Here is a 22060-nt window from a genome sequence, read left to right as displayed (position 1 = left end):
AGCGCTCTCTCAGCCAATTGCTGACTGGCTGAGAGAGCGCTCAGCCAATCACAGGCCGCCCATTCATTGTATGGGCTTTTTTTTTATTCATTACTGACAGCTCCCGGCCGGCTCCCCCTGCCCGGCTCTATGCAGCCTGTGTCCCCCGCAGCGTCTCCAGCCCCCCCTGCTCCCTCTACCTTCTCGCCGCACAGACGCTGTCCCCAGCAGCGGGGGACACAGACGTGTCCCCCGCAGCGTCCCCAGCCCCCCCTGCTCCCTCCACCGCCCCACTAGGTCCCAAGTCGGGTGGTCGGACGTGCAGCAGGTCCGACCACCCGACGCAGATCCGATGCGCACGGGACCGCGCATCGGATCTGAGGGGACATCAAAACTAGCCGATTTTGGTCCGATTTCGGCCAGATCCGACTGATCTGGCTGAAATCTGACCAAAATCGGCTAGTGTATGGGGGCCTTAAGAGCTGTACATTCTGCTCACAACATGCACTTGCTCCTTATTACATTTGCAGTATGTTTGCCGATATTTAAAAGTAGATTTATCAAAAAGTAATGTTCTTGTTAATACTCGTTCCAAATAATAAATGCTGCTCCAGCCAATCAGTTCCTAACTGTTATTTTTCAAACACATGACAGTTAGGAACTGATGGATTTTAGGAAAATTAATTTATTTCTGTGCTCAAAAACATACTCTTGTTTAATAAAATACCCACAAGTGTTACAATTCAACGTTATCTCCTTACCTTACAGAAGAGGAAAAGTATGCCTTTGTAAACTGGGTTAATAAGGCTTTGGAAAAGGACCCAGACTGTAAACATGTAATTCCCATGGACCCTGACACCGATGACCTGTTCAAAGCAGTTGGTGATGGGATTGTCCTCTGGTAAGGGGAAGCTACATCAGGAATTGTATACACTAGTACTTTTTTGTCTATATCCCAACTCTATTTGATGTACCCTGGATGTACATGAGAATAATCGGTGACATTAAGTGCATTTTTTTTTCTTAATAAATATCTTTTCTACAGGATTCCATTTTGTGAGTAGAGCCGGGACCGAATACCCATAACATAAGATACAGTGGGCGAGATGCACCAAACTAAAAATGCTGTAAATACCCAGTTTTCGGGGTTCGCTGTGGGGGGTTACGCCAGTTCTAGATTGCGTAACCCCATGGAAGCCTATGGGCTTCCCATTGCGTCTGCCGCCGCCCCGCATGCCCCCCCAACGCACCCCCCTCACCTGTGTCCGGGCAGCCTCCTGCTGTGCTGCCCGGACCAGGGATCTTCTCCTCCCTGCACCGCTTCCGCGTGCAGGGAGGAGGAAGTGGAGCCCTCACAGCTGGGTGAGGGTTCCCGGAGGGAGGGGGGACCCGCTGCACATCGCCGGCCATCGCCTTTGCGTTAATAATCGCATATGTTACTGCATATGCGATTATTAACAATGCGGATGCCGGCGATGTGCAGCCAGAGTTATTGGAGAACCCCGCCCAGTAGGAGGGAGTAAACTCACTCAAGCACGGGGAGAATATACAAACTCAGCACAGTTAGGGCCATGGTGGGGATCAAACCCATGACCTCAGCTCTGTGAGGCCATAATGCTAGCCATTACACCGTCCATGCTGTAGCAATGATGCAGTAATGTAGGACTAGGATAGGAAGACTGAGATGTAGGACTAGGATAGCAAAGTATACATTTTTCCCAAGCTTTGCTGGATTGACAATTTGACACTCGTAGAGGCTTCCACAAATATGTTGCCATGGGGCACTTGCAAGCCTTAATCCAGCCCTGCTACCCTAAATTAGATCTAATCCATGCTCTTACACTGTTTAACATCTTCACCGTTTAACATCTTCAGCCACTTTTGAATATATGAGAATAAACATTGTATTATATGTTCTTGCGTATTTCTCTTTTTCAGCAAAATGATCAACCTCTCAGTACCAGATACCATTGATGAACGAGCTATCAACAAAAAGAAATTAACTCCTTTCACTATCCAGGTACAAATCCACTTGAATAAATGGAACAGATGATCAGCGTTTAATTTATGGGGGAAATGATACTGGAACTCCAACCAGCTGCTGTTGGTGATAAATACATTATTAATTGGTAATCTGGGTATTAATGGATCCTGACTATTAGTATATGGCCATTATGAAAAGTGAGCTTGGACATTTCCACGCCCACCGTTTTTGTGGGTACGCCCATGAAACGCTGGGTAGATCCCAGTCAAAGCCCCCTGCGGATCACTCAGAAATTATGGGGTAAAACTCATAGGAGATCCCCAGAATTTCTAAAACCAGCACCAGGCTCAAGGGCTGGTCCTGGTTCCCAAAATATGGGGGGAAAAGGACTAGGGGTTCCCCGTATTTTGGCAAACCAGCACCGGGACCAAACAGCCAAGAGGGTAATGCTACAGCCAGGAAAAGTTTTTATGCAATTTCCCCCCCGGCCAAAGCATTTATCCCGGGATTCGGTCATTTGGTCTACAGCATGATGGTCAACAGTCATTAGGTCGACATCATTAGGTCGATATGGGAAAAGGTCTACATGGGTCTAGACCGACATTGGAAAAGGTCGACATGGTTCTAGGTTGAAAGGTCATTAGTTCGACAGGTCGTTACTTTGACAGGTCATTAGTTCGACAGTGTCTAGGTCGACAGTCAAAAGGTCGACATGGGGTTTTTTGAGCCGACATGTGCCGACAGGCGGTATTTCATGCCCTACCATCCACTAGGGCTTGGTGGGAGAATAAAATAGTGTGCCGAGCGCAGCGAGGCACCGTGCCTGATGCATAGTGAGCGCAGCGAGCAATGCGAGGCGATGCAGTGCACTTTGAACTGTGTCCATGTCGACTGTGTTGACATTCAGGTAAAAAAACAGTGAAAAAACCCATGTCGACCTTTGGACTGTCGACCTGGACATTGTCGACTTAATGACCTGTCGAACTGATGACCCTTTGACCTATAACCATGTTGACCTTTTCCCACGTCGACCTATACCCATGTCGACCTTATGGTGTCGACCTAATGACTGTCAACCATCATGCTGTAGACCAAATGATCCCAACCCCAGGAGGGGGGACCCGATCTTGTTTTTTTTTACACAAATTGCACATGTGCATTAATTTGCACATTTTCATGACTAAAATTAGCTCTTTATCGTATCACATAGCATTTTTCATGCCACAATTCGCATTCCATGAAATAGTCGATTTCTTTTTAAAAAATCTCAATTTTAAGACATGTGATAAGGTGTGATTTCGGAACCTTACTAAAATTCTGATCCTATTAAATGTCATCCCATATCTCTGAAAATCTGCAGCTAAATATTTTTTCCCAATTCAAATAGTTTCTGCATCTGTGCGCCAGAATAGTTAAATACAATGTTTTCCAATTTAGGGGGAAATTTAATCGGATGAGAGATTCTGAAAGTGAGAGATTTGGTAAGAAATCTCCAGTTTATTTAAAGCGGCAATTATTTACACTGCAAAACTCACTTTCTGAATCTCTAATCCTATTCAATTTCACCGTTAGGGCCTGATTAAAAGTTGATTGCTGATGTGTTGGATTTTCAAATGACTGCACTTACATACGGATTGTAGTGTGCATGCGGGAGCCCAAATAGTGACAGAAATAGCAAACGGATCTAATCGCAATCCGGTCGCAATATGACTGACAGGAAGCCAGTATTTGGGGGTGGTAATGGGACGTTTTCTAGGAGTGTCAGAACAAATGCAAGCGTGCCCAGACATTTTAAGGAAGGGTGTGTGACATCAGCGCCGGCCTCGATCAGCCTGTATCTGCTGATGGAACGGTCAGACTTACATCATTTGGTGGTTCATGAATTCAGTACGGATGTGCAACAGGATATCGGATAGTGATATATTCGCAATTCACTCGCAGATTTGCACAGGGCGGGCTTTCTTTCTGTCTGGGCGGCGGCCTACTACTTGCAGTCATCTGCAATTTAGTGATCAGGTCTAAATCAGGCCTCTAGTCAGGTGCATCACTCCACATTCCAGTGGAGCTTACAATCTAATGACCCTGCCAATGGCTCACATACAAACATATTAGTAGTGGTCTATCCAGGACACAGGGCCTAATTCAGAACTGATCTGTGGGCTGCCACTCTCCGGAGCCGAGATAAGTTAGCTGCCGCCAGAGTGTAAGCTTGCCCCTGTGCATGCGATTGCATTCACAACCGTGCCCCCCCCCCCCCCCCCTCGAGTGCAACGGCCACATAGCAAATACTTACTCGGCGCTGCAATGATCCTGGGGAGTTCGGGGCCAGAGCTGGCGTCAGATGTCCTCCTTGAAATATCCGGAATCCCCCTGTGTTTTCTGCAATACTCCCTTAAAAAAAAGCCAACTGTCAATCATCTTGTGAACGGCCAACGATGAAAAGCTTTCATTGCGGGATGTCCTTGTGCATGCACACTATGAAGCGTGTGCATAAGCGCTTGTTCAATAATCAGCAATGTGAATGGGTCGGAATCAGGCCCACAGTTAGGTCAAGGAAGGCAGGACCACCCAGAGGAAACACGCATAAATATACATAAGACATGCACAATGAATGCATACACGTCTGATTGTACTAACAGTGCAATGGGTAGACCTGACCTTGGTTATGAGTAGGCATTACTGTATGTGTGATGATACAGATAATACCAGGGTTCATGTGGGTGTGCCCAATGGTGATAAATGGGATACAAACATGGCATGTATGTAATGTTAACGTTAGGCCGTCCTCGTTTACAAGTATCTATTTATCCCCCTTATATTACATTATGCTCATATTTTTTTTTGCCTTCAGGAGAATTTAAATTTGGCACTCAATTCCGCTTCTGCTATTGGATGTCACGTAGTAAACATTGGCGCTGAGGACTTGAAGGAGGGGAAACCATACTTGGTGCTGGGACTTCTGTGGCAAGTTATCAAGATTGGGCTGTTTGCTGACATTGAGCTCAGCAAGAATGAAGGTATATGTTGTTATATGGTCATTAAGCCATTGGATTGGAGCAGTGTAGTCATTTGATATCTCCATTAAGGTCCCTCTCCACTAGTGCAGTGGTTCTCAAACTGTAGGTCCTGACCCCAAAGTGGGTCCCATCCTTCTCAGCATGGAGTCCGGACTCCATGTTGCTGACCATCAGGCTGATGACTTTTCTTATCTCAGTCAGTGATTCAAGGAGCCTGAAAAATCTGTTGAATTGTCTGTTACTTCAGATTCCTCCCATAATTTTGTACCTCCACAATGCTGCCATGTATGTGCCGTCTGCTGACTACATATGTGATGTGATGACCTTCTGCAGTAACTTGCTGGGGTCCTGGCATTATTTTTATTGTCTGATGGGGTCCCAGAGCAAAATAGTTTGAGGAGCCCTGCTCTAGGGCAAGTTCTCACATTCAGGACTTCGCATGGGATACCCCACCAAATCTCCCGGGCAGATCACATAAGATACATTGGGGTAGATGTATGAAGCAGTGATGAATGAGGAGAAGTGATAAAGTGCCTGGTACTTTATCATCGGCCAATCAGCTCTTAACTGTCCCTTTTTAAACCCAGCCTGTAACTTAACAGTCAGGAGATGATTGGCCGGTGATATAGGGGCACATTTATTAAGCTTGATGAAGTGATAAAGTGTCTGGTTTTTATCACCGGCCAATCAGCTCCTAACTGTGAAGTTACAGGCTTGGTTTGAAAAATGACAGGTAGGAGCTGATTGGCCGGTTATAAAAAAACAGACACTTTATCACTTCACCGAGCTTTATCACCTTTATCAGTTCTTCATAAAGTGACCCCATTGTATGCAGTCCTTTAGCATACGGTATGGTATGCAATCCTGGTCATGGCTACCGGCTGCAGTAAATATTTATGGCAGCCTGTAGGATCTGCGACTGTGATGCAAGCCACATGGGAACGTTCCTTGCATCACAATAAAATGACATGGAATGTGTCACTTTTCATGTGAGCCATCACAGCAAGGCGAAAAAAGTGCCCATTCCGCAGTAGTGGATGGCGGCCCTTACAGTGGTCATTTGATAGTTACACTACATTTTAGTTATTGAATAGCTATTCTACAGTGTAGTCATGGGATAGCTGCAGTACAATATAGTCAGCAACATCTTGAGGACATCGTGTTACACTAAAATAACTTTAAGCAATATTTTTATAAATCTCAAAATTTATATCAACACCAGGCTATAAAGCTGTGTACACAAGGTGCAATATCGCTGCCAATATGGTCGATGAGCGGCCATATTGCCAGTGATTTGTTTGTGCTGCAGCCAGGGGCGAATTTAGGGGTCAGGCCGCCCCTAGGCACAACATTTTTGCCCCCCCCCCCCTCCTATTTTAATGTACTCATATATGTATATACATTGTTATTTATATATTTCATTAAAATTTAACTGTAGCCCACCTCAATATTTTTTTAAGCACTCTGAACTGCTCACTGTACGGAGGACCCGGATGGAGGGAGGCACTTATTAGTACAGTGTTTTACAGCACGCTGTGTCTCACTCTCCATCAGTCTCTCTCACACTGTGACTGACTGAGCACAGGGAGAATCTGCACACCACTCAGCTCAGCTGCTGGATACACAGCAGCCAATAGACTGTGTGTGTGTGTAGAGTAGCCAGTGGGCGGGTGCCGGCAGCAGTGAGTCTGAGACATTTCCGGACGCGCAGGGGGACCGTCGGACCCAGCCACTAATGTGCATGGCACAGCGGGTGGGCAGTGGCGGGTGACGAGCGGCGCTGCCGCCTACACATGATAATTCATGTCTGCGGTGGCGGCGCTCGTCACTCGCTGCTGCTCACCCGCTGTGTCATGCTGTTATTTAACAGAATGTCAGCCTGCCTGCCGCCCCTAATTGGTGCCACCCTGAGGCCGGTGCCTCACGTGCCTAGGCACAAATCCGGCCCTGGCTGCAGCGATAAATCGCCTCCTAATGGTCCCTGGTCACAGGAGCTTGGTCCTACGATCAACTATTTCCCTCTGCGGCTCCCCCAGCAGAGTCTCCTGTTCATCAGAGACCATCTCTGGTCGCAGATGAAAACTGGACAATGAGCAATATATCGCACCGTGTGTACACAGATTAACAGTAATTTATTATTATTTACAGTTCCTTATATAGCGCAGCATATTCCGTTGCGCTTTACAATTGGAAACAACAGTGATTAAACAAACTGGGTAGATACGAACCGACATGGAGGTAGGAGGGCCCTGCTCGCAAGCTTTCAATCTATAGGAATCAATGTATTGCTTGATGTAAACTAGTCATTAAAAGACTAAACATTTTTAGATTTTATTTAATTTATTTAGTCAACTGATAGAAGTTTTCCTTGGGGCCAGATGCACTAAGCTTCAAAACGTAATAAATGATAGTGATAAACAGCCAGCCAATCAGTTCCTAACTGCCATGTTACAGGCTAGGTTTGAAAGCTGACAGGTAGGAGCTGATTGGCTGGTTGTTTATCACTCTCCACTTTATCACTTGAAGCTTACTGCCTCTGGCCCCTTATACGAAAACCCTTGCACTACAGAAAATAGATACAGTAACTATTTTACATATATTATGAAGTAAACTAAAATATATTTTGTCCTGGAGTTTGTACCGTTCATTAACGTTCAGCTTTGTACTAATTATTGGTGTATAATAATACATTGGAAAGCTGTACAAACCTCACAGTTTGTTTTAGTTACTGGATTGTAAAAAGTAGAAATGTTTTTGTAAAAATAGGTCTGACACCACTACATGTAATGTAATATATTATATGTTCTATACAGCTTTGATTGCCCTGTTACGGGATGGAGAGAGTCTGGAGGATCTCATGAAACTTTCTCCAGAAGAGCTGCTCCTGAGATGGACTAATTACCACCTGGAGAACGCTGGATGCAACAAAATCCACAATTTCAGCTCAGATATAAAGGTGTGTTGTGAGTGACAGTGTTTAATCTACAGTATCTACCTTGATATCTATTCGTCCATTCATCTATCCAGATATGACAAGCATTAGGTCGATACCACTAGAACGACATGCATGAAAAGGTCGGCATGACTGAAGGTTGACCTGACTGAAGGTCAACATGGTATAGGTTTAGGTCGACAGGGTCATTAGGTCGACACAAGCATTATATATAGATACCACAAAATACTCCAACAGAATAGAACAAAGAAAAAAGGGTAAATGAAAGGATAGTGCTCCAAGGTAACTAAAAACAAGATATAAGATCTTGTAACCATAGGTGAATCTAGGGGGTGGTCCAGTACATTTTGTAGCTGAGGGATGGGGCTTTCCAACGAGCCCAGCCCCGTGTCTCTAGCCCTCTGGGAACTGGAGATACGGCCAGGCAAAGCTGGAACGTTTTCCCTATAGGATAACATGGGACCCCCACCCAGTTCAACGGCTGCCAGTTCCCCCTTCGGCATCACTGAAGCTCAAGGTTGATCTCAGTCGAACCCAAATCGCTGGGCCTTCAATCTGATACCAGGCTGGATCTATATGGGTTAATTGGTTCCAGGGATATTGAGGTTAAGCCATTTTTTTTTAAATTTCTTAAATGTAATTTCATGACTGTTTATGTTCTTCGAGGGCAGATTTCTCTGGAACCAAACAGCCCAGTTTAACGGGACCAAAATCATTCGAAGCAAACTCAAAAGTTCTTCAATATGATACTGGTCTCATGTAAATGGGTCAGTTGGTTCCAAAGATATAGCTGGTTTGTTAAAGGGGGGTAGGGAGAGGAGAGTGGTTGTCTCTCCCCCTCACACCAGAAAATGCAGGGACTAGGCTGGTGTATAAAGGGTCAACCTGGGAATGTCCCTGCATGATCCTGGGACCATATTCCCGGGTAAATCCCTGCATTTTCTGTTGTGAAAGGGGTATTGGGGGACATTTACCAAAATGGATTCGTAGAAAAAAGGTTTATTCGTAGGCAGAAATACACCTTTTTTTTACGAATTTGTATTTTCGGGATTTACAATCCCAAAAATACAACAATTCGTAGTCCTAAAGATGGAACATTTGTATTTGTATTTACAAATACGAATGTCTACACCATCGATAGGATACGACAGAAATCACCATTCAAAAGAATGGTGGTTTCTGATTTACTAAGCAGCCGTATGTATAATACGGCTGCTAAGTGGTGTGAAACACCCACGCAAATACGACAGGAAAATAGAACACCATTTTCCTGTTCTATTTGCTTTAAGCCTGCACGGATCAGTCAGATCCGTGCAGGCTTCAGTGTAAAAAAATAGAAAAAAAATTAAATATAAAAAAAAAAACTGCGTGGGGTCCCCCCCCACAGCCATAACCAGCACCAGGCTGACGGAGCCGGGGCCGGTAATTAAAAATCAGGGAACCCGACAAATAGGGGTTCCCCGATTTTTAACAACCAGCCCCAGGCTCCTGCTCTGGGGCTGGTTCCCAAAATACGGGGGACAAAATGACTAGGGGTCCCCCGTATTTTAAGAACCAGCCCCAGGCAAAACCAGCCCGCAGGGTAATGCCACAGCCGGGGGGAGACTATTTATGCAAGTCCCCCCGGCCAAAGCATTAACCCTACCGACCAGTCAGCCTGGCCAGGGGCCCTGCTCCTGATTGGCCGCTAGGCTGCAAGGCGGCCAATAGCGGCATTCGGGAGGCGGAGTCGCACGATGTAAACAAACACCGTGCGTCTCCGTGTCCGCTTGGTTTCGGGCTGTCGGTTTGTTTTTTTGCCAAGACACTTACCTGGACTACGTCGCGCTGGGACAGGTGAGTATGGTTTCCTTCCACAGCTTCCCAAATGGATTTCGTCGGATCCGGACGGCGACAGCGACGGTCGACATGGAGGAAGAAGACGACACAGGACCAGAAGATGACGACACAGGACCAGGGATACCTACGGAAAGAAGATAGGTAAGTATTAGTATGTGTGGGCTTTGTATGTAATAAAATTTTATTTTAAAAGTGTGTCAGTGTGTTTTGTGCACTATTTTTTTAACTGTGGAACTACAAGTGCCAGCGGGCCCTTTAATGCCCAGCAGGCTGGGACTTGTGGTTCTCCAAGTCCCAGCTTGCTGGGGAGGCTTGCTGGCACTTGTAGTGCCACAGTAAAAAACAATAGGTTCATCTTTTTTTTTACACGATAATCAGCTCGATGCCCACCGCCCAGGGGCATCGAGGACAGCACCAGGCTTCAGCCTGGTCAGGTAAGTCCTGGAGGGGGGGGACCCCTTTATTGGGGGGGTCCCCACTCCCCCAGGGCCCCTGGCCAGGCTGACTGGTCGGTAGGGTTAATGCTTTGGCCGGGGGGACTTGCATAAAAAGTCTCCCCCCGGCTGTGGCATTACCCTGCTGGCTGGTTTTGCCTGGGGCTGGTTCTTAAAATACGGGGGACCCCTAGTCATTTTGTCCCCCGTATTTTGGGAACCAGCCCCAGAGCAGGAGCCTGGGGCTGGTTGTTAAAAATCGGGGAACCCCTATTTGTCGGGTTCCCTGATTTTTAATTACCGGCCCCGGCTCCTTCAGCCTGGTGCTGGTTACAGCTGTGGGGGGGACCCCACGCCGGTTTTTTTTTTAAATTTATTTATTTTTTCTATTTTTTTTACACCTTGCAGCCTGCACGGATCTGACTGATCCGTGCAGACTGCTAGAAATAATTCGTATTAGCAGCCGTATATACGGCCGCTAATACAAATCATTACACCATCGGAGGGTTACAAAGCAGTCGTACCTGACTGCTTTGTAACTGATCCTCCGGAACACGACTTTGCATACGACTTAAACAGTCGTATGCAGTCGTAGGGAAAATACCAATACGAAAAACTAGGTTTTTCATATTGGTAAATTTCCCCCATTATTTCAAAGGGGCATTACGGTGTGCAGCATCATGTGTAAGCGGCATTATGTGTGCAGCATGATGTGTAAGGGGCATTATGTGTGCAGCATCATGTGTAAGGGATATTATGTGTGCAGCATCATGTGTAATGGGTACTATGGTGCACGGCATCATGTGTAATGGGTACTATGGTGTGCGGCATCATGTGTAATAAGTACTATGGTGTGCGGCATCATGTGTAATGGGTACTATGGTGTGCGGCATCATGTGTAATGGGTACTATGGTGCCATCAAGCAAGAACCCCCTAGCAATGAGCACGTAGGTAAGCAGCACTTATGTGGCAAATATGTAATGGGCATTACAGTTTGTTATATAGTATGTAATGGGCATCATGATATGTGGCACAATGTGTAATGGGCATTATGGTGTGTGGCCTTATGTGTAATTGGCATTACGGCGTGTGGCTTTATGTGTAATGGGTATTACGGAGTTTGCTAAACTGTGTAATGGGCATTACTGTGTATGGTCTAAAGTGTAATACCACACCCCTTTTTGTGATGCCACGCCTCCTTCCCATGAGGCCACACCCCCTTTTTGCGCACGAAGGTCCCCCTACTATTATGTCTAGATCTGGGACCCCCCATTACCATAATTCTAGATTCGCCTATGCTTGTAACACGTGATAATATAATATCATACAGACATGTCAATACATTCAGAGTTGGTAATTGGTTCAATGATCCAAAATTGGCACCCGGATCTCAATAATGCAGTATCTCCCCATTACTTCCGGGGGAGTCGCATGCACGTGGAGCTCCGGTCCCCCATCCACGGATGGCTGCCTAGGCACTGTACAGCTTGGCGGGTATGTGTTCCCTGTGTGCCACTATACTGTCCCGGCTTATATTGTCACCTACCTGGCTGCTGCAACGACCAGTAGTGCCGAGGATGGCTGCCTAGGCGAAGTGGCCAATAAAGTTGATTCTATTCTATATTCTATTCTATTCCAGAATCTGGATCTCTGAAAAATTGATATATGTGGTGTAGGAAAGCACTGGCTTTATACATATCAGCCAAACAGAGATATATACAGTATATGTAAATGTGAGCTGCATTAATCCCGGCAGGTATACTGCTTACTCAGGGGTGCACTTAGTTAGTGGCATAACTATAGCCCCGCAGACCCCGCGGTTGCGGGGAGGAGCTGATTAAGTGTGGGCGCCGGGGGTCTGCGGGGCTATCATGTGTTGCTGCTGGGGCCCCTCTGTTCGCCGCCGCTGCAGCCAGGACCCACAGATCTACTTGTCTCTTGTCTGCAATCCCGGGCGGCTCTCCTCCATGCAGGCTTGCCCCCTCAAAGAAGACACTTTTTGAGGATGCTATCGTCGGCCTCCTCTAGCATCCTCAAAAACAGTCTGCTGTTAGAGGGTGGCCATTTTTTGAGGGTCTGTTTGGACCGCCCACCCGCCCACCCAGGGCAATTCTCGTGAGAGGTTGGTAGTTCTTGCGAGATTCCTCATAATCAGCAGCAGCCGGACACTGTCAGTCCTATTCAGCGGCAGCCGTCAGAGTGTGGGATGGCTGCAGTAGGACAAATTGTAAGACACAGTGGGGCAGATGTATTACGCCTGGAGAAGAGATAAACTGGAGATAAAGTGGAGGAGATAACGCCCCAGCCAATCAACTCCCAACTGTCATATTTCAAACACGGCTGATTGGCTGGTACATTATCTCCTTCTACTTTATCTCCACTTTATCTCCAGTTTATCTCTTCTCCAGGCTTAATACATGTGCTTCAGTTTTACATATGGCCCCGAAGGAATTTCTACCCATACAAACGGCCCTTGCCACAAAAAAGGTTCTCCACCCCTGATCTATACCGTAATCATGCCACCCATTTTAGTGCCAATTACACATTATTCCACACACTGTTGTATCCATTATACATGCTGCACAACGTAATGTATATTATACATTATGCTACCCACCGTAATGCTCATTGCACACAATGCCACCTATTGTAGTGTCTATTACACATCATTCTGCACACTATAATGCCCATAAAACAACATGTTGCACACCATAATGCCCATTAAACAACATGCCGCACACCGTAATGCCCCCTACACATTAGGCCACCTAATGCAATGCCACGCTGCGGGCACGGTGGCTCGCTACGTGAGCCACCTATTCTATTCTCCCTCTATGGGGGTCGTGGACCCCCATGAGGGAAAATAGCAGGTGGCCGTCGGGAACCCGGCTGTCGGTGTTTTGAGAGTCGGGATCCCGACGTCGGGTGAATGCCTGTCGGGATCCTGACGTCGGGTGAATGCCTGTCGGGATCCTGACGTCGGGTGAATGCCTGTCGGGATCCCGACTGTCGGGACCCCGTCCGGCACCCTTAAAGAACATTGCTTATTTTGCAATGTGTTCTCTACTGTAATACTTTTTCAAGCACACCCCGTAACATGGCAGTTGGGAGCTTATTGGCTACTTTATCTCCATCCTCTTGCATACCTCCCAACTTTTGAAGTTCTGCAGGAGGGACGATGCTCCTGCGCGCCTCCGGCGCGCTGAAATTTTCGGGGGCGTGTCCTAATTTGGGGGCGTGGCCTATACTCGCGGCTCTTCCGCGAGGCCACGCCCCCATTTTGCCGCTATGGGGGCATGACCCAGAGGCTCTGTGAGCCTCTAGCCATGCCCCCAGTCCCCTGGCTGCGGGAATAGACGCTGTGCGCATGCGCACAGCGTTTATTCCCCGCTGCTTAGCAGCTGACAGGGGGGACTCCCAACAGCCCCCCACATCGCGGGACACTGCCGCCCGCGGGTGGGACATCGGGACAGGCCCTGACAATCGGGACTGTCCCGATAAAATCGGGACTGTTGGGAGGTATGCTCTTTATCTCTCACAAAGCCAAGGCTTAGTAACTAGTCCACAGTACTGAAAAATGACAGCATATTTGCTGGGACTTCTAGACTATGATATTCACTAAATGTGAAAAATAGTGTTTAATATCTTTTAAATGGCACTTTGTATATAATTTATACCTTTCAGTATCTTTTGTCTTTAGAAATCTCCAAATGGTCACAATATACTAATTAACCTTGAGCAAGGACAGGTTGATTTCTTGTGAAAATCACTTAATTCAGAACTAAATTTTTTTTGAAGAATCACAAAAGGTTCAAGCGCATGAATAATGATCATTATAATGAATCATGCCATCTTATGACAGGGTATAATGTCATTATCATCTATTTGCGACATTTTTTGTGATCTAATTCTACACGATCAAGTTCCTACTTAATGCAATATCCATCCCTTTACGTGGGTTATAAAGGTGGATGAAGACAAATGAGAGAGGAAGGTCACAATAAATGGATTTATGCAAGAGGAAGACGTTAGACCGAGCTAAAATATTTATCTTCCAGCAATGCAAATATTTAATTTTCTGAAATGCCAAATGAATGACTTCTCAGTGCAGTGATAAATGAGTTTTCCATCCGCATGATGGTACTAATTAGCCTTTTTCCATATTAACAATAACAGCTAGCTGTAGATTAACAAATAGAAATTGATTAACAATTAGCTAACAGCACAGAAAATTGACATAGAGATCTCCAACACGGCAGCAATGACAATGTCCCTGGTGATTTAGCAGCGCATATATATGTGCAAAGCAGAATTCATTCTATGCAGGGACATCAAACAAATCCGGCAAAGAAATGAAACTCCTCCAGCAATACCAGAATACGTAAAGACCTGCTGCAGTTCACCGCATACTGTTCAACTGGGTATGGATCATAGGATAGACAGACATTAGATGTATGAAGGTCGACATGACTGAAGGTCAACATAGGTTAGGTCAACAGGGTCATTAGGTAGACACAAGCATTAGGTCGACAGTCAAAGGGTCAACATGGGGTTTTTCACCTTTTTTATCCGAATGTCGACACAGTTGACATGGACACTAAAAAAATTGCACTGCATCGCCTCGCAAGGCTTGCTGTGCTCGCCATGCTTCGGATGTGGTGCTTTGCTACGCTCGGCACACTATTTTATTCTCCCACCGCGCCCTAGTGGATGGTAGGGCATGAAATTCTGCCTGTTGGCACATGTTGGCTCAAAATAAAGTAAAAAGGCCCATGTCGACCTTTTGACTATCGACCTAATGCTTGTGTCGATCTAATGTCCCTGTCGACCTAACCCATGTTGACCCTCATGCATGTGGACCTTCAGTGTGGACCTTCAGTCATGTCGACCTTCAATGGTCGACCGAATGCTTGTCGACATAATGTTTGTCGACCTAGTGACCATATCCCGGTGAACTACAAGTTCCAGATAGGCAGACAGGGCCATTTCTAGACCATTTGGATTTGAACTTGGTGTGAACACTAAAAATCTTCCCCCCATATACATACGAAAACTTACAATTTGCGAATGCCAAACTGGCCTCCCTGCAATAGGTGTGGCCTTACAGGTAAAGACCGACACAATAGTGCCTCTTGCCCCATATTATGCTCCACACAGTAATGTCCCTGTCACCACATTATGCTCCACACAATAATGCATCTTGTACCATATTATTGCCCACACAGTAATGCCGCCTGCACCATATTTATCCATACACAGTAATGCCCCTGACACCTTATTATGCCCCACATAGTACTGCCCAGGACTCTTATTATGCATCACAGTTATGCCCCAGACACCTTAATGTGCCCCACACATAAATGCACCACAGGATGGCTACCTACTAAAAACTAAAGTTTTTGTTTGTTGTCAAAGGTTTCATGGTGTGGGCTCCTTTGGGGCCCACAGTCACTTGGGTCACTGCATCATCCCTCACGGTGAATCCCTGCAGCTAAGCAGTCCCGGAACTTCCAGTACCGCTGTTCATGTCTGTCTCCCTACATCTTGTAAATATCCCGAAAAAAAATGTCCGCTGCCTCTTCAGGAATCCTTCAGAACTCTGAGGCAGCAGCCATTTTGGGAAGAATATTTTGAACAGTACTCCATGCGGATGGCTACACTGCATGGAATACTGTGCAGACACTGGCCGCAGATGCCCAGTGGGATTTAAAGACTTGCCTGGACTCTGTCTTACCCCTTAAAATATAAATAGGAATAAAGTGAATTTATTTTACTATATGGTCTTATAGAGTTACACAATAACAAAATATGATGTTGTGATGCATGTAGGCCCCCCGGTAAAATTAGGGGGCGTGGCCTAATCGCGGGAGGCATGGTCACCTCCTGTGATTAGGCCATGCCACCAAAATGTTTAGGGGGGGGGTGAAAAACACTTTAAAGTCGAGGGGGGAGTGTTATTGTCCACCCGAGCAGCAGCAGCACACACCTACAGCTGTCAGTGAGACACTCAGCATGTAGGTGTGAGCTGCTGCCCGGGAGGGACAGTGGGGGGACCAAGGGCCCGGGTAATTAGTATCCGCTCCCTCAGCAGCCCTGGTAGTACATAGTGTATCATGCACTAAATTTAAACTGTCTGTTGTTCTGATTTGTTATCATATTGTATTGATGACCGTATTCATTTGTTTATTTCTACCACAGGACTCCAAAGCCTACTACAACTTGCTTGAACAAATTGCTCCTAAAGGAGATGAAGAAGGTATCCCTGCTGTGACCATTGATATGGTTGGACTCAGGGTAAACAATGAGTAAAATAACCAAATAATGATTTCATGTCCCAGACAAAAATAACTTCCACACACTGCACAATTATGTAGTTAGTACCTATATAATACACTGATTTACAGAGACTATTTCACCAGTAATATCCCTTAAACACCACATCCTCAACAAGAGTTATTGCCGAGTTGATAAAGTATCAACCAGGGTCGACGTGCGGTTTGAACGGACTATTTTAGATTTCCCACATTGCAAATCCCGGGTGCGACCCGGCATTTGCAATGTGAAAGGGGTATAACATAAAGTTCCTGCCCAGTTGTAGCTTGCAGTCTAAATTCCCTACAGCACACACATTCTTGGCTACATTTCAAAAGATTTTACCAATATGTTTTTCTAGCATGGCAGGCAACTGGAGCCCTTGGAGTTAGTCATGGTATACTGAGGGAGAACATACAAATGCCACACAGAAGCGACCGGTCAGAATTAAGCAATGGCACCATTGTTAAGTGACAGCAACTGTCTTACCACTGTCCCAGTGCCACTGTGCTGTCATCAGATAGTCTATTGTAAAATGCACCGTGCCAAGCAGTGGGTTTTTTAAAAATCAGTTTTAAGGTGCAATAGCACTGAATGAGACACATCCCACCAATGGTAAAGGCTTTATCAAGCTGTTATATTCCCACCCATCATTGAAAGTCAATTAAACACAATTCGTTTTCTCTCACACCTCAGCTTTATGTCCATTAAGTTTATTTACTTTATGTTCCATTCATCAACTACATGTTACACCCATGTTTCCCGGTCACAGGAGAAAGAAGACCTGAAGAGAGCAGAGTGCATGCTGGTGCAGGCAGACCGACTGGGATGCCGCCAGTTTGTAACAGCCACGGATGTAGTACGTGGAAATCCAAAGCTTAACCTGGCTTTCATTGCCAACTTGTTTAACAAATACCCAGCCCTAGAAAAGCCAGAAAATCAGGACATCGACTGGAGCTCAATTGAAGGTAATGTAATTATTTACAATATATGGATATGGCTCTGTTATATTACTGCATTACTGATCAGTTACATGGTTTATATAAATATATTAATATGTCAATTCATTTGTTATTACTAGTGGGTGCCTATATAGGGGTAGATTTATTGGGCTCGGTGAAGTGATAAAGTGTTTGGTTTTTATCACCGGCCAATCAGCTCCTACCTGTTATTTTTCAAACCAACCTGTAACTTCATAGTTAGGAGCTGATTGGCCGGTGATAAAAAAACAGACTTCATTACTTCACTGAGCATAATAAATCTGCCCCATAGTGTATTCCTATAGGATGATGTGTTAGTGATATCCTGGACATTTACTATGTTTCTATATAGTGTTTTCCTTTCATAAATATTACAGTATATAGGGTCTCTACTCCTGTCTGCATTATAACCTGTAATTCATTTCATTGTGAAGGCGAAACAAGAGAGGAGAGAACATTCAGGAACTGGATGAACTCACTGGGTGTTAACCCACGTGTAAATCATCTTTACAGGTAAGAAGCTCAGTATTTGGAAGGATAATTTAAATTAGTTTACATTTTTGCAGCTAATGGATTTGCCAGGAGCTATCCTACAACGTAGTTGTCTGGAAAACGCAGCTCTTATCAGCTACCTGAAGCATAATCCCCGATAAGCAGCCTGTGGATCCGTGATAACATATGGGTCTGGGAAGTTATCCCAGATTCCATCTATTATTGCCTGAAAACAGGACCTTTTTTGAATAAACAAAACCGGCCCTAAATGAATGACACGATAATGACCATTTTTTTTCGGGCAAATATGTATTGGTTCTAATTGGACACGTCCTATGCCTCAAGCATTAAGCAATACATGAAATAGAAGCAATTGTTATGGATTCTGAAATGTAAAAAAACACATTTTTAACATACACTGAGATAAATATATATTGAACACTTACACAATTTTCCTGAATGAAACAATGGAGGTGCAGCTAAAGTGCAGATTTCAGCTGTAATTCAAGGGATTGTACTAAAGTATTGTATGAAAGCATTTAGGCATACCTCCCATCTGTAAAAAAAAAAAAAATTCTACCACAGGCGCCGTCAACTTAAAAGATGCAGGGGACTATAGAAGTGGTCACCTGACCACAAGTAATGGATCCTAAATGAAAAAAGAATACTCTCACTTGCACTAAAAAAATAGTTCCAACAGGATGGTAAATCTCCTCGTCGTCACATCTTCTCTTCTCCCGCTCAGATGTTATATACAGAGAGAGAGAAATTAATACAGCACATTATAATTCTGTAGGATGAAAACATATATCTTCCGCCTATTGTGCAGGAAGTACAGTTTATGGAGAAAGGGTGCTCCCAAAAGTTCCAAACGCTCCGAGGGTACTACTGGATCACCTCAACCGTGCCAGTATTAGAAAGGTGCTTACATGTATACTTACATGTAAAATGCTGTGTAGACTCCTATAAAGGTATCTTTCATTAGGATGTCACAAACTCCAATTCCAATAAAAACGACTTTATTAAAACAGGATAATAAAGGGCAGGACCAAATTTCCATAAGACTCTGTACCAAACTGGATGTAACCCGGGTAGGACAGTGGCAACCAGATACTTAATTGGAATATGATCCCCAAACTGTATGATTAGTTTAAACAAGTGTCTTGTTTTTTAAACAAATCAACAGTTTGGGGATCATATTCCAATTAAGTATCTGGTTGCCAGTGTCCTACCCGGGTTACTTCCAGTTTGGCACTGAGTCTTATGGAAATTTGGGGGAGTTGTGATTCCTATCAGAGTCTATGCATGGAGGCAGGGGGACAAAGGGCATGGCCAGCAGCTCACAGACCATTGGCCATACCCCCCAGCGGTGAAACGTGATTGCGGACATTCCCGTAAGCCATGCCCCCTTTGCTGGGACCACACCACTTTTCAGGAGCACATCCGGCGGGGCCGCTCGGCAGTCCTGCCTCCGACCAGGATAATGTTGGAAGATTATGATTTAGGAATTGGTTAAATAAATGATGATGTTTATTTGAGCCTGACTAATAATGTTCTTTACTCTGATTTCAGTGATCTTGATGATGCGCTTGTCATATTTCAGCTGTATGAGAAGATAAAAGTCCCTGTGGATTGGACAAGGGTAAACAAACCACCATACCCTAAATTGGCAGAAAAAATGAAAAAGGTAACTGTTCATATATATTGTAGCAGCGGCGTAACTACATTTTGGGCGCCCCCCGCCGTTAAAGGGAGGGCGCCCAGCCACTCACCCGCCCCTCCGCCCGCCGCACCAACCCCCGCAGTCTTACCTAGGTTCAGTACGCGCTGGTCCCGGCTCCCTTCTTCTGCTATGAGGACCACCACAAAATGTCCGCCCCCATACAGCAGACAGTTTCAGAGAACTGTGTGCTATATGGGGGCGGCCATTTTGTGGTGGTCCTCAGCAGAAGAAGGGAGCCGGGACCAGCGCGTACTGAACACAGGTAAAGACTGGGGATGGGGGGGTTTGCGGGGGTTGGTGCGGTGGGCGGCGGGGCGGCAGGGGGTAACTATAGCACTGCAGCCCCCGGCGCCCGCACATGCATAGCGCCCCCCCGCGGTCGCGGGGGGCTGCGGTGCTATAGTTACTCCACTGTATTGTAGATACTGTAACTGTATATGTACTGCTATATACAGTATATGCCCTATACTAGAACACCCAGCAAGGAGATTTGGCTGGCTATAGATTCCCCTTACAACTAATCCAACAGTACAGTGCATTTTGTTTATTTTGAGCAACATTTAACTATTACTATATGTAAAGAAAATATTATCATGACAGATGATAAATATTAGCTACTGCAAAATAAAGAAACAGTTATAGACCATAAGCCATGTCTAGCAGACGCGCAATGGAGTCACCTGCCTCCTCCGGGCTCCAAGTCCTGAAGCAGCATCTCATGTAAGGCATCGCTGCTCTTCCAAATGAGCTATGTGGTGCGACTGCTGCTAGTTACCTGTCTCTATCCCAGAAGCCGTGTGAACACCCGCAATAGGGGACAGTACGGCTCTTGCCTAATAACGCTCAGCTTTCACTGCAGCAATCAACGGTCTGCCCACAGGTGCTGCTAGATGGTAAATTTACTAAGATGGGAGTTCTATTGAATATGGGATGTTGCCCAGAGGTGCTAAATAAATAAGAAGTCAAATCTGACCCAGTATAGCTAGAACCCTGCGAATTCACTGTGGGCTCCGGTCCCTGTAGACCAATGATTTTCAACCTTTTTACCTTGCGGCACTAAATAAGATTTTAAAACTGCAAAGGCACGCCATGAGGGCAAAGCACTTTGGCCCCACAGGAAAAAAAAAAAACCTATTGGTCCCCATATAAAAAAAACAATGACACTGGTCCCCACAGGTAACAAATATAAAATACATTGGCCCTTTACAGAAGAGACCAGTAAATAACAGTTGAACTGGTGGTGGCTGTAAACTGGTTTGGGCATCTCTAGATCTGGGGGCACACTTGAGAACAGCTCAAGTCACACTAGTGTGCCACGGCACAGTGGTTGAAAAACACTGCTGTAGACCCACAGGGAGTACTATCAATATAATTCTGAAAGCCGTCGTTTTCTTGTTTTGCACATTGGTTTATGTACTGTTAGGCGCTGCAGAACTCTTGTGGCACCATTCTGTATATATTATTAACAATAACAATAATAATAAAACAAAACATATGCACACACACTCCTAGTCACACACACAAGATTTATTTTCCCTTTTTTATTAAGGGAAGGGGGCACCAAGCGTTACCTTGTCTCCAGGCGATTGGGATGCACTTACACCCTTGATGTCTATTACCACTAAAATCCCATGGGCACACATTGAATTGGACCCTATGAATTTTGTATCCTCTGTGTGCATTATGACATTCCTCCCTTCTGACATCACTTACTGAGGGTAGTGTCCCTTTGGAAACTAATATTGTATGTTCCATATATATTGACAAGGAGAGAATGCCATGTAGGAGGATAGATAAGACAGTGACCATCAGATGCGTGCTTGAAAATGTTACTAGACTTTTACTTAAAGAAAGAAAACCTTCTATATGGGATTGCTTATGGAAATATTGGCACTAAAAACGTTATTTTTATTTTACAGCTTGAGAACTGTAACTATGCTGTGGATCTAGGGAAGAACAAAGCCAAATTTTCTCTAGTTGGCATTGCTGGGCAGGACTTGCATGAGGGAAAACGGATGCACACACTTGCTTTGCTGTGGCAGTTAATGAGAAGGTATAGTTGTAGAGTTTGGGATTTAATGGTCCATACCCATAAACAGTGAGGGATGGAACAGCCAGGCTTGGTGAAGGTCATAATAGAGATGGAATACAGTGTTGGAACACCTTGATTACCCCAATACCCAACCCAAGAAAGTGCAGAGGGTAGGACTTGCTTTGGTCTAGGGTATGACTTGCTTGGCATGATCATTGTCAACCCTTAGTCACCCGCAATTTACATAGCCACCTAGAGGCATGTATGCATCGCTTTGCAGGTCTGCATCTAGTCTTAATTACCTGAACATGTCC

The 22060-nt window shown here is 45.3% G+C and overlaps 2 protein-coding genes across 2 annotated transcripts in view; one reads left to right on the top strand and one right to left on the bottom strand.

Annotated features, from left to right (window-relative positions):
• The window catches only part of LRRC63 (leucine rich repeat containing 63), a 119271-nt gene that overhangs the window by 93493 nt on the left and 3718 nt on the right, over positions 1-22060 (bottom strand). Inside the window, exon 2 of the mRNA XM_083168980.1 lies at positions 9746-9896. The gene's annotated coding sequence lies outside the window, so the exon portion shown is untranslated. The remainder of the gene's footprint in view (positions 1-9745; positions 9897-22060) is intronic.
• Positions 1-22060, top strand: part of LCP1 (lymphocyte cytosolic protein 1) — a 45469-nt gene that overhangs the window by 19853 nt on the left and 3556 nt on the right. The window contains exons 5-13 of the mRNA XM_083168975.1: positions 748-880; positions 1918-1999; positions 4815-4980; positions 7794-7936; positions 16406-16501; positions 17292-17487; positions 17934-18012; positions 19564-19678; positions 21634-21767. Of these exons, the coding sequence (XP_083025101.1) occupies positions 748-880; positions 1918-1999; positions 4815-4980; positions 7794-7936; positions 16406-16501; positions 17292-17487; positions 17934-18012; positions 19564-19678; positions 21634-21767 (1144 nt within the window). The remainder of the gene's footprint in view (positions 1-747; positions 881-1917; positions 2000-4814; positions 4981-7793; positions 7937-16405; positions 16502-17291; positions 17488-17933; positions 18013-19563; positions 19679-21633; positions 21768-22060) is intronic.

This window comes from Crinia signifera, chromosome 2 (assembly GCF_055691185.1).
Source record: "Crinia signifera chromosome 2, ASM5569118v1, whole genome shotgun sequence".
Taxonomy (NCBI): Eukaryota; Metazoa; Chordata; class Amphibia; order Anura; family Myobatrachidae; genus Crinia; species Crinia signifera.
Note: the sequence above shows the minus strand (reverse complement) of the source record. Positions and strands in the feature narration are given on the sequence as shown.